The sequence below is a fragment of the Trachurus japonicus genome, chromosome 9 (genome assembly GCF_045865225.1).
Source record: "Trachurus japonicus isolate A0001 chromosome 9, Traja_1.0".
Lineage (NCBI taxonomy): Eukaryota > Metazoa > Chordata > Actinopteri > Carangiformes > Carangidae > Trachurus > Trachurus japonicus.
The window spans coordinates 29,802,486-29,816,113 of NC_140915.1; the positions used below are offsets into that span (position 1 = coordinate 29,802,486).

Below are 13,628 nucleotides of genomic sequence, written 5' to 3' on the forward strand. Positions count from 1 at the left end.
TGGCGGCACAAAATAAACACAAAGGTGCTTGGGGAGGACTGGAAACATCAGAGTGCAGCGAGATGTTTGTGGTAAGATAAATGACTGAGATAAGTGAACACTGCAATCATAGTTAGATACAATCAGCTCTTTCTTGGCAACACGGCAACAACATTGAGTTTAGACGCAGAAGGGAGTACAGCAGTGTTTACCATACTGGTATAAGAGATTTAAGTGTAATTACAAAGGGATTACAGCTTTTTAGTGTCATTACAATGTCCTTACAAACAGAAAACAAGCAGGTGGAAAAGCCTTTTAATTACAGTCATATAATGTATATATATATAGGCTTTTCGTGACTCGTTCCATATCTGTGGATCAAACAGAAACCACTTGTTCAATTACATTAGTAGGACAGGTAATCAACAAGCTGGATCCTGGGATGAGTGTGCCATGCGGCCGATAAACACGGATGGCAGGACTGTGACGCTCCTCTAACGCTCACCTACCTTTCACTTATCAGGGGACTTTGGCTGAGTAACACTGATTATCCCCCCTGTTTGCTGCCGTAACATTGATTATCATCCCCCTGTGCCAGGAGCCCCTGCGAGAGGATCATTGCTCTTAATCCTCTGACCTAGCTACCTCTCCTCAACACACCTTGGATTAGGTCCTCTGATGGTTGCCTGGCACTGTGGGAAATAGGGTAAACAATTAAGAGATTAAATGGCTTGGGCTAAATGTTGGTTTTCCCCTACTGAGAGGACCCATTCTGGTCCATGATACACAGGTCTGGGCTCACACCCAAAGCCCTTTTCTTGTTTTGGTTCCAGTGACAGGCTTATATACTGAGAGTCGCTCAGATGGGCCCTCCATTCTTCATTCTCTTTGCGATTTTTTTTTTCTTCTGCATTTGTAGAAGAATATTCAGAGGAGCAGTGTATGAAATCAATCAAAGACAAACAGCTTTCTCACACAACAAAGCCGCTCGGAGCAACTGATCTTATTGTGCAGTTGAGTAATTTCTGGATTATTAAACTGGGCCGCGGTGATTAAAAGGCAGAGTTTTCAGCAGACTTTGGAAAAACCCAGGTGATGACAAAGCAAAGACAGCAGGATGACTCAGTCTTCGCTGGCAGTCTGTGCCTTCCTGATCTGAGGCATATTAAATCCTCTGCAGTGGTCAAGTAAAACTGTTGCCAGGTTTGTGTAGAGGCTCATTAGGCCGCCCCACACAGATTACTCATGGACAATCAGGTCACTGCACTTGGCTGATACAACAGATAATAATGCATAACAGAAAAAAAACACACATTTTAGTAACAATCTTGGCTTGAATGTGCTACTTATAAATCCACTCAGCTTTAGGAAAACGGCTTACACAGGGGCAGACAGACAATGGCATTAGTGTTGGATGCTCATTAAGATAAGGGGCTATCTGTGTGTGTGATCAGCCTGAATGACAATAAGATATGCTGAAGCTGCAGGCATCAGGCCTCAGAGTCTGGAGGTAAGTACTTGACACCAGCAGTCAGTCACAAAGGCAGAGAGGCAGAGAGAGATAGAGAGATGGCCTGCCTGCCGAATGGGTAAAGAAATGACAGGTAAAGTCACCCTAACACGATTACTGACTGACAGAGAGCGAGGATTATCCGTGGGCAGGCTTTTAGGGTAGCCGTGGGACAAAATATGAGGAGACAGTGAAACAGAAAGTCACGAACACGCCGTCAACGCTCAGATACAAACATTTTCTTACCTCGTAGTGGCGATTTCATGGCGGCTTCTACCATGCCCACCAGTAGCTGTAGGCTCTTGGGGTCCTGGGCCAGCCCGGAGGCGAAGGCGGCCAGTGCGTCGGCATGGCGACCAAGGTACTGAAGGGCAACACCCTGTCGGAAGTATGCCTGCGGAGAGGGGAAACAGAGAGAGAGAGATCAGGACTCCATTCTAGTGCCGCAGCGTGAGTCTTTATACAAACACATTACCAGACACACTCATTTCACGCCATTTGCATTTTTTCCACATGAGTAGTTTTCGGAACATGGCACTTCTCTCCTTTGTATTCCCATAATAGAGTGATCACTGGGTTTTTTGTACTTGTTAATTGGATTATAAGTTTTACATAAATGCACATGTTACACTCTGGCTGGCTGCCTTCTCAGGAGCAACTATTGTTTTTCTACACAGTATTTTATTACTTGTGTTTGCTGTGGGAGTGAACTGCACACATGTAGAGCTCTGGGATTTCTCTTTGGCTGTGTTGGGGAGAAAAAAAAAGTGAGAAAGAAAGAAAAAGGAGAATGAGAGAGAGCTACTTACTCAAGTCGGTCTGTAGCTCAATAAAAAGAACACCCATAAATACTTCAGCTTGTGCGTTCTCTTTGTCAGGCCGCAGTTGTGAAGTAATAACACAACTGGCCTGGTCTGTTTTTGCCGTATTTTTTACATCAGATGTGCTATTGTGTCATGTTTTGGATACGTGAACAGCTCTTCAAGCAGGCAAAAATTAAACACATTTGTCATCCAGTCATTTATTCACAGAGCAGAGAAAGTCACATTCTTGCGAGCACGATAATTCAGCACCACTGAGACATAAACTGCACGCTGCTGCTGACATACTGTATCTTTCTGGGAGAGACTAAAATGTTTTGGAACATTCTTCAGTTTGAAAACTAAAACAGACGCCATCTCTCTGATCCAAAGCACCATCAATAAGTGTGTTTTTTTTTGTTTTTGTTTTTTCATTTTTCTTCAACATGTCTGTTTGGACACTGCTGAAAAAAAAAAGAAAGATGTTTCATCCAGGCAAGTTTATGATTCAGTATGTTTGTGTCTAAGGCCTGATCAGACAATAATCCCAGAGAGTTGTTAAACCTGACTCGGGTCCAGTCTAAAAACAGCAGCAGAGAGAGATGGAACTGGATCCAGCTCATTAGTCATACTCCAAACCACTAAATCCCCCCAAGAGAAAGAAAACTGTCTCTCTGAATAGTTGTATCTGTGCTCGTGTGTCAGAAACACACAATTACAGCAACAAAGAACGGGGAATGAAATGAGGGATAAGCATTGTGTGAGGCAGAGACACAACAGCCTGTCTAAAATTTATACTATCTCTAAGAGTCCTGACCTTTTCCTTTTCCCATGTACTGTGTGTGTGTGTGTGTGTGTGTGTGTGTGTGTGTGTGTGTGTGTGTGTGTGTGTGTGTGTGTGTGTGTGTGGCAGCAGCAGTAGTAGTAGTCCAGGCTGCTGTCTGGCCACAGCCTGACTGAGTATAATCACAGTCACTCCACTCACAGCTTCCAAAAGTGACACAAGGGCTAATTTGCTATTAGCATCTAAGAGGCCTTTTCATTAGTCTTCCCAAGCTTCTCTGTTAGCACCGTTAGGAAGTGAGAAAGGCAGGGAGGATTAGGGAAAATGAGACATGACATCGAATTTATAGAGACCAGTAATTAATTTTGCTTCCGTCTGAGCCCCCCCACTGACTACCAATCTCTCCAGACCTACTGCCCCCCCCCTTCAACATTTCTACTTCCCTCTTACTTCCATCACAACTCCATTGGAAATGACGAGGACAGAGATTAGATTCAAAGCATTAACCTTTGTTCTAACGCTGTTATTATATGAGCGGAGTGCAGGCCTGGGTATCCGCTCAATATTAATTGCATCTAGTGGCGCTGGAGTTTTGGGCAGGACGCACTGGCAGGAGAGAAGAGGCCCACCAATGTTTCGCCCAAGGGAACAAAAGACATTTAAAAGCATTTCTCCCTTTGATTAGATTTAGCCTACAATATGACCGCTCTCCCAGAGATCCTTCTTCCCTAGTCTGAAGCGGCATGCCCTGACTGAGACGAAGAGACGAGAAACGAGATGAATAAAACGCGGCTCCCTTGACAAGAAAAAAAAAAAAACGAAAAACAAAACAAAACATTGGCATCCACTTTAATCCTTTTATTTTACCCTATGCTGTCCTACATAAGGTTGAAAGACTAAACTGTGTGGCGAGTGCATTAAAATACTGCAAACACAAGCACGAGAATAAATGCATAAACGAAAGAGGCACGGCAAAAATGACAGAATCAATGTGCCGTACAGCGTTATAGGATTTTTTTTCTTCCATTAATCTCTCCCTGCCTTCAAAACACATCATGTGGCTTCACAAAGACACACATACACATACACACACACACACCCGAGATACAACCTCAGCTTTTGCATAATCCAACAAGTCAATTCAACCGGCGCTGCTCATAAAAACAGAGGGTTCACTTGAATTTACATTACAGTCACTGAATATTAATTCAGGACAAAACTGACAGTGATACTGGTGAGAGGCTCAAGATAAACTGAGACTGGCATATTTAAGTATGAGCGAGCACCGGGAGCACATACAAGGACCAGACTGAAGAAATAACACCAATAGACTGGCTATGCTATCGGCATGAAGCACTATGGGTGAAGGGAGAGCAAGATTTTACCCCTACACAACATTTTTTTTTTTTTTTTTAATTCACGCTTAACAGGATCTTTTCTAAAAACACAACAGCATCTGCTCAGAGCTGGTGCTACAGTGACTGGCACAGCAGCCTCTAGCGTAGCCACATGGAGAGAAGAACTGAGGTAGGAAGGTTCGGTACAGGCGCACAGAGAAAGAGAGAGAGCATTACAGGGAAAGAGAGGGCTCTAAAGATAAACTTGTCAACATACAGGCGATACGTACATACACAAACCAAACTGGTACGAGTCAGTGCTTCATCTTTCAGCCAAAAAAAACACCTCCCTGAACAGGATGCACATTAGAGAATAACTCCACCAGAGGCAGAGTTCTCACAGAGAACCTCCTGATTTGTGACACATCTGTTAGGCATCTTGTACAACATGACACGCACAAACCAAGACTTCTGATACAGTAATTGTGTTTTGCCTGAAATTCTATCCGGGGTAAATTATTGAACCTTCCTGCATCTTTGCCTCCTCTATTTAATGCAGCAATGTGCTGATACCACAGAAGAGCAGATCGAGTGGGAAGGTTTGTCGTTCTCACCCGTGGGTAAATTCTAGGGGAGTGCTAATGCGCATGTGTGTTGCGCTTGTCTGCGTGCATGTACGTGTGTGTGTATGTGTGTGAGTATAAGAGAGAGGGAGCAAAAGAGAGAGGCTAGAAAAGACATGCGAATAAGAGAGAGGATAAAAGCTTTTCTTGTTTCTCGAACATTTTAATATTTCATGAACGCTTGTTTGATGTAGTCTTAAATATTCATGTTTTTATGCTTAGGAGGAAGAGGGAAATGATGCAAAAAAAAAAAAGTTATTCACACTGGTACATTGTGCTACACACTGTGGGGACTCGACACTCTCTGCACACATACGCACAAAGAAGCACATGCACGCTCCACAGTTGCACACGCTCACTTTCTCTCTAACAAGACACTTACAATGAAACATGGACAATTTTCTTCCATTGACAGCTCTGTTGTTCACTCTTAGGCCCACAGTCAGAGCAGCTGAACGGAAAGTTGACAAGATTAAGATTGGGAGTTTGGCGCAAGACCAGCTGTTGGAGGCTCCTTTCCTATTAGCAGATTAATGCCCCGGCATATGTCCTTGCCCCCTCCTCAGTACACTGTAACCCCCATGGGTGTCCTCAGCCCCTGGGAGCACGTCTGTGTTTGCACTTGTCTATCCTCATTCGAGAGCTGAGCCTAACAGGCTTAAAGGAAGAATTCACTGAAAATGTATCTAAGCTAGACATGCTGTTACAGCAAACTGAAGATTGATCAACGGGATACATTACATAGTGTGTCATAGTACGAAGCTCCTAAAACCTTCTCAGGTCAACCTACAGCAGTGGTTCCCAACCTTTTCTGGCTCATGACCCCATTGTGACATCACAAATTTCTGGCGACCCCGTCAATCAAGATGCGCCAGCTCAGATATTTGTATATGCTGCATTTTATTTGAACTCGATTTAAATTCGAGAAAGTGAAAGTATAGAATACAGTTGTTTAGGATTGTGTATGGTGTTTTTAATCATATTTTTAAAATGAATAATAATTAGATTAAGAAATATTCTTATCAGTCATTTTATTTTATCAATTACTGGACCTTTCAGGTGACCCCATTTGAATTCCAGGTGACCCCACATGGGGTCCCGACCCCAAGGTTGGAAAACACAGACCTACTGTATTGTTGCACATTTTCAAGACTCTACATAGTGCAATTCCACTGGTTGCTGTATGAAGTGCTTCCAAAACAAAATGCTCACCAAAGACTGCCAAATCTATTTGTTTATCCGCTCCCTGATCTGTCATTTTCAGCAAGGAATCAAATTGCTGAGGTACTTTGTTAATGCTTTGTATCAACGGCACTGCAGCTGGAAACCCGCCCCTGTAGTCAGGTTATTTACAGACAGCTGAAGCTGTTTTCTGCCACACATTCAGAGTTGTAAAATCTCCACCACAATGATGTCTCTCTAAACAAACAGCATAACTCCTCGCCCACAGCGCAGGCAGCCTGTCATTGAACTGACTGCTCCAGCTGTGCTCCAGTGGCCCAAAGCCTATGCGCGGCTTGCTGCGCCATGATCGGTGATCAGCAGTAATAGAGATGCTCTCAAATGTGGAAATCAATAGAAGCAGTGTAAGCTCGGTATAAGACGGTGCCACGCCCATCGCTGCTATAAGCGTGTTTAGGATGCTCCTTCTGCAGATGGTTTCTGATCACCCACAGGGCGGTCGGAGCCCAAACAACGACTCTGAACAGAACCCCCCACTGGTGATAAAATGGAACCCAAATCAGACCATCAAACAAGGACAGCAGGCTGCAAATACACTATACACACACACACACATATAAGCTGAAGAAAAATACGTCAATAACTCCTCAAGAAAACCACCCGTCTGTCTCAAACAAACATGTATTATTTGAAATCAGCTTTCCACATAGAGCCGGACGCTGGGATGGGATTAGCACTAATGGTGTGACAGGAACAAAGGGATTGTTGCTTTTCTTCCTCCCTGTTTCTTGGCTCTTGAACTATAGGTGTTGTTGCCTGGTTTCCAATGTGACCCAGAAATGTCATGTGTTGACCGGGGGTTTAAGACATGTGCCTCCGCCATCCCTTGCACATCTCCACCGCTACACTTTCAAGGTGACACGGTCGATTCGCAGGATACACAAAATGTCAACTGCTTAATTTAATATCCAGGGATAACTGTCGGCCATGACAAATTAGCTGGCAGAAAAGCTCAACCAAAAAAAAAAAAAAAAGTGAAATGGAATGATTGCTGCTTTCGGCCTTCTGCCCTTCAACTTGACAAGCTGAGAGCCAAAGAACAGCACAATGGACTCTGTACTTAATTAAATCTATTTCAGAAGCCAATTGCATGAGTTTCTATATCATCTCCCTGCAGGTACAGATCTCCTCCCCCAGGACTGAAGAGGTCTGAGGTCGGTCCTCACAGGGGTAGTGGTGGGGGCATCACAGCCATCGCCTTGGGTCAAACATAGACCTCTGCCCCCGGGGTCACAGGGATATAATCATGACACAGCTGCCTGTCTATTACTATCTCCCCAATCTAATAAGACCAAACCCTAAACCAGCAAATAACCCTGACCTGAATCGATCAAGTGCGTGTTTATCTGTGTGTATGTGTTGCGTCAGTGAGAAAAAAAAAACAGTGACAGCCTCATTTTGCCTCACAGCCAGTGAAAGATTTCTACATAAACCTGGCTAATCAATGAAAAATGTTGCTTTTTCAGGGTTTTGTTTTGTCCTATGTGCTGACTATTAGAGAGCTTTTATGGCACACCCGTGGTCAAGTCTACAGTGATTTTATGTTAACAACATAAGCCACATCAAAGGTGCATGTTAAGCACTTATGCAAGTCAAAATGAGGCAACTTACAATCTCCATGTAGGTAGACGCAGTAAAATATTTATGATCCATTGATGTATTCCTCCCTGAGGGCGTTGTAGACTCTGGTGATTGCTGTTCTATCCAAAGCCCTTAATAAGCCCATTAGATTAGATGCCTTTAATGAGAGCAAATTAAACTGATCATTCTTTCTGGAGCCGGCAATTAAAGGGTAAATGTTTCATTATTCAGTGAGCGGTGACAAGAAGACCCAGGTATAATCCAGGTTGCCGGGTGGAGTGTTCAGTGTGAAAGACATTGTAGTAGACTCTCACGGCTGCGAGGAATCGATTAGCCGGCTCACATCAAACTGGCAGCCAACGCAGGACTTCAGATTGGAAAAGGTCATAGTCAGGTATGTGGAATCAATGCTGAGCACTCTGTATTCACTGTGTCTCACATTATCCATCTGGGGGATGGTTTAACGTTTTCTAAAAACAATTACTAAAAGACAAAGAGAAGCTTCAATAAAGAAGGTCAGGGCTTGTGATCGGGGAAGTGTCGTGTGGTGCACATCTATTTTGACAGTCGGTGAAACAGACGGGAAAAACTGATATTTGCTCATTTATCACAAACAGACGAAATAGCACAATAGTGGCAAGCTGTGAGGTTGTGCAGTGACATGCTGTCACAATACACTGTTTGGCAGAGGGAATTCAATTTTCTTCCCGCTACGTGCATGTCCACCATAACTGATGCTTTTCACAAAGGAAATTGACCAATGGAATGTGATAAACCGGCAGATAAAACGGCAACATGCCTGCGGCTCGTTCCAGTGTTGGGAAAACCATGTCACACTCCACCACTATGATTTATAGCATGATTTGTCACATGGATGCAGCTAGCATACTTGCATTCTTATTAGCATCTTAAAGAGTCTTGAGATGTGAGGCTGAGAGGGTCAGGGTGCTAAACAGATTTCCGTGCCCCTCTCAACTAGATCCTCGGCTCTGCTCTGGCTGAGCATCGCGCACGAAACCCCACAGCCACAGGGGCTGACTCTCAATTAAAGTAGGCATTAATTACTTAAAGGAGCTTTAATCAATCAAGGCCAGATGGTGAACCTGAAAAAGAGAGCAAACTCTAGGCTGTACAAGTGCTTTCTGTCCAGACCAGACCAGCAGTGGCCATAAAAGGTTTTTATTAGAAAATACCTACAAGGCTTACGTTTTTATAGAGTATACTCTTTGCAACCAAAAAGAGTTGTCAAGCGAAGAGCTGCAATCTGTGTTCGATTTTTTACATATTGATGGCCTTTTCTACCCTCTAACCAATTATTATGACACCTATTTAATTCAAAAGCTCAACAAATGAGCTCTCTTTGGAGCTAAAACTCACTTATTTCATTTAAACCTCAGGTTCTGAATATTTTAAATCAACACCAATTAAAAAGGCAGCCCTGACCATATGTGTCCTAGGTCTGTGTAGCTGGTCTGTGATGACAGAGGAGGCTACTTGGCCCTGGTGTTGTACTCTCCTGGCCTGAGGCACCACATCCTCCATCTTCATTTGTACTCCCTTAATTGGCTTTGACAGTGAACTCAAGCATGGCAGAAAAATACCCTCCTCTTAGTAAACACTAGCTGAGAGACACATGTTCAGAACATGGTGAAAACAAGCATCTCCATTAAGCATTGCGATGGGCAGTCATGTCCAACTGACCCTCTCTCAGCGCCTCTTCAAAGCACGACACTCTGAGCTTCACATCTCACATCGTTCTGCCATGTACAATGATAGATTGAGTTTCTAGGGGGAGACAAAGGCTGTTGCGGTAAAAGAAAAAGCAAATAACAAGACGAGGTCAAAACCTAGTACATGGCTAGTGGACCACGTCGTAGGCTATTTTGCATTCTGCCCTGTGTCAGCCAGTTTCAGCCCCTCATCTGTTTGCTTCTCCTACTCTTTGCACTCACAAATAAATTATTTCAGAACAGTTTAAGTTTCAATGAAGCTGTAGTAACTTCCTTTGACCAAATTACACCAAATCTTTTTGCAAAACACGATGACGAAATGCAAAGCAAACAAAGTGTTCATAAGGGAAATGCAATATGGACTTGAACCTCACACCAAGAGATGGTCTCAGCAAACCAAACTCCATGTTGGTGACATTGTGACAGGCATTGTGACAGGCTGCAAATATCCCTTTAATTTTGAATTACCCAACAGCCACTATAGTGAAACCCAAGTCACATGGCATTCAGCTGATAAATGGTGGGATTATGATGACTCAGTGAGAGACATTTGCTATTATTGCACTAGACCAGCTGTCCAGCCAAAAACGAAACATTCTACTCACTGTTTTACCTGTGCAAAATGAAAACTGTTCAAACTGGGATGTTCTGAAGTGTGAAGTGATTTTTTCAGACTGGTTTGAAGATCCCAGAGAGAGTCTAAGCCTAACAAGTCATTACCCCCATTTCACTGTCACACAGCAGTCAGAGCTCCCTGTCAGTGTCAGCACTTGTGCTGGGTTCATTAGGTTGGCCTGGCCTTAGTGGGAAGTTGCTTCATCAAATAAGAGTCAGCAGCACAGGCTGCCTGACAGTGTGGCTTCTCCAAAGCTGCCCTGCAATACTTCAAAAGACGCACAGTCAGCCTTTATGGAGAGCTCTAATGAAAAGCATGGCATGAGCCCCTCTTGCTTTTGATACTGTTAGTGAGGAGTCATACATGATTGAGTAAAGGCAAGCTGAATCACAGATAAGGCACTGAGAGGCTGAGAGGACTGAAGAGAGAAGAGGACAGAGTGAAGAAAGACAATGGTGATGGAGCTCAAAGGGTGAGACATAGACTTAAACCAAGGAGGAGGTGGGAAGACAGAGGAAGAGAGAGAGAGACAGGGAGATAAAGGTTAACACATGAAGGAGACACAGAGATGCCTCTTGTTATTCCATCCCTGTGTGCTGTACACGTCTACTGCCATCCAGGCTATCAGAGCTCTTTATTGCGTATGACCTGTTTCTCCTTCGCATCTCCCAGTGCAGCAGCTGTATCAGTATACGGGGCTGTTGTGGCTGCAGCACCACTGCTTTGCCATGCTTGTGCACGCAGAGATCTCCCCCGCGATTACCAGATAAATGCACTTTAATTCACAACACATGCGGCGGGGGTTTATATATAGACTCGCTAATTCCCCCTCGGCCACACTGCAATATGAACTCCATGCCGCACCAATTTAAGTGTGTGATGAGTCCCTCGTCGACAAGCTCCTCTACTTATCATATATATGACATGCTCCGGCACATTACTCGTCCAGGGGAAATTTCAGAAGCTAAAAAAAAAAAAAAAAAAAAAAAAAATCAAGATTATGGGTGGACCAGTGTGAATTTTTCATTATTAATGAGGAGAGTAGTTTTCAGGCCAGATTTCCTATTGAGAATTATCGGACAATCCCAGATGTAGTTGAGCTGAAGCATAGTACCATTTTCATGGAGATGTATCACACCCACAGAGGGGTGAAAAAAAAAACATGCATGGTGCTGCACATTTTAACAAGCGCAGCACTGCTAATGCACATTTTAGCAACAAGTACTTACTATTTTAGAGTGAAATCCTGACAGTCGACTCCCATAATAAGGCTAATTAGCAGAGTTCTACTGAAAGGAGGTGTCCGCCTCTGATAACACTGAGTGGTCCTGTAACACATCTGCACAGCCTCTGTGTTAGCTCATTAAACAGCAAGTTCCCTCAGCGTTCTTTGGCCATCACCATGCATCATTAATTGTGTCCGCCTGCTAATCACGTTAGCTGCATTTCCCTGGCTTTGATATCTATCTCTGTGCATGCTGCGTGACTCGATGGCCTGTCCGGTAATAAGATGAAGGGAACAGGTTTTCTCACCACCTGTGGATACTTCATATGTTTGGGGAAAAAAAATAAACAAAGAAAATAAAAGCCTGAATATTGTCATCTGGCCACCAGTCTCTACATAAAAGTAATCCTCCGCCAGAAGACACTCAGGCATGCAAACACGCACATATACACACGGCAAGACAAATAAAGACACTTGCTCAGAGCTATGAGTCATATACTGTGGGTGCCAACAATCAATGGGGCTCACTGCACCCAGCTGGCTATAGTAGCGGAATGTATTAATTTTCTCATTTAGAAACAAACATATACTACAAATAGATTAATGTTGTTTGATCAGCTTGGCAGAGCGATGCCAATTAGTATGCACGGATGGCAAGAGGCTTGATGGTTGATTTTTGTATGTACTGGTTTTAAAGCATATGGCAGCTGCTAAACACCAGTTCCAATGAGATGACATGACTGTCCATCTCAGCTGTATTCCAGAGCAATATCATTTCCCAAAGAAAGTGTTGCATTACAGGGAAAAAAAAGAAAAAAAGATGGAAACACAGGGGAAAGAAGAGATGAGGAGCAAGAGGAGCCATGGGAGCTACGAGAGTGGGAGCTACAGGCGTAGAAATTTGAGGCTATGGTTAGCTTAGGACCAGGGAGAGGTGAAAGTGGCCCTCATTTCATACTACACAGAATTTGGCAATTACTGGTGACAGCGGCTCGCACCAAGACAGGGAAAAAGATTGATCCGGACAAGCAAGACTATGTTTGCTTTGTTAAAAGTAATTAATCACTGTGGCCACGGAGGACTGGCGCCCTGAGTGCTATACGCCTCTATGCGTTTGGCCACATGTGAATATATCCGTGTCACAGCATACATTCCTGCGCACATGTCGAAAACAGCTGAAGTGAGAGAAAAGGATGGAGGAGAGGGGCAAGGAGAACTTTGGGGAGAAAAAAAGGGGAGGAGGGGGCGAGGAATATGGATGAAAGAGGGAGGGAATGGAGGAACATGCACACACTGCAGCCATTTATTCACATGCATGCACTCAAAAGCACCAGTGGAGCAATCCATCATAAGAGTCCTATCCACACCCACTGAGCAGAGAACTACAGTAAAGGGGAACTGTGGATGAAAGAGGTAGGAATGGGGGGAGAAGAAGGTAAAACTCTCCTTCTTTCACCTTCACTTTGGTCTAAGTGAAATGAAGGAGTTGCATCTGCTGCAGCAGGTCTCTTACACATCCCTCATCATTCTATTTAACCAGTCCCTCCACTTATTTTCTCTCTGAAATGAAACATTGAGCAATTTAGCAGCATCCTTAAATCCAATCTTGTATTCATCATATTTTAATTGCTCAAAAAAACAGTCTCTAATTGAGAGACAAATCTAAAAATGGACTTGTTTTTATCACATTAGACACCCTACTCCTACTTGTGATTACAGTGATTGCAAATCCTGCGTATACCCACTGTTAATGCCTCCTGCATTCTCCCTTTACCTTTTTCCTGCTGGACAGTTATCCAGCTGTCAGACCAAACAGACCATAATTATGGTTTAATTGTCTAAATTGTTGGTCTTGTTGCAAATATAAAAGCTAAGAGAAAAAAACTTGGACTGTGCATACTGTAAATCCCATTAGATCACACACCACACACACACGTACACACTGCCCTGAAGCTCTAAGTGCTGTGAACCACGCTGCCTCCTCCCTCCCCATCCTCCACACTGCAGTGATAACAGCAGCAGGAGCCTAGAACCACAGAAACACAACCCTGATCAATAAGAGCACACACACACACACACACACATTCACAGGGGAGTCTGGTGCTCCTGCAGTACCTGGGGGTCTTAGGGGAATGGGCGTCACTGGGTGAAGGGAAAATTGGATGTGAAATCGTGGGGAGTAAAGAAGAAAAAAAGACAGA

General features: G+C 43.8%; 1 protein-coding gene across 3 annotated transcripts in view; it reads right to left on the bottom strand.

The window, feature by feature from the left end:
- The window catches only part of LOC146981750 (tetratricopeptide repeat protein 28-like), a 179,025-nt gene that overhangs the window by 64,486 nt on the left and 100,911 nt on the right, over window positions 1-13,628 (bottom strand). For all 3 annotated transcript variants that reach the window (XM_085787272.1, XM_085787271.1, XM_085787274.1), the window contains one exon: window positions 1,736-1,883. In XM_085787272.1, coding sequence (XP_085643398.1) covers window positions 1,736-1,883 — 148 coding nt within the window. The remainder of the gene's footprint in view (window positions 1-1,735; window positions 1,884-13,628) is intronic.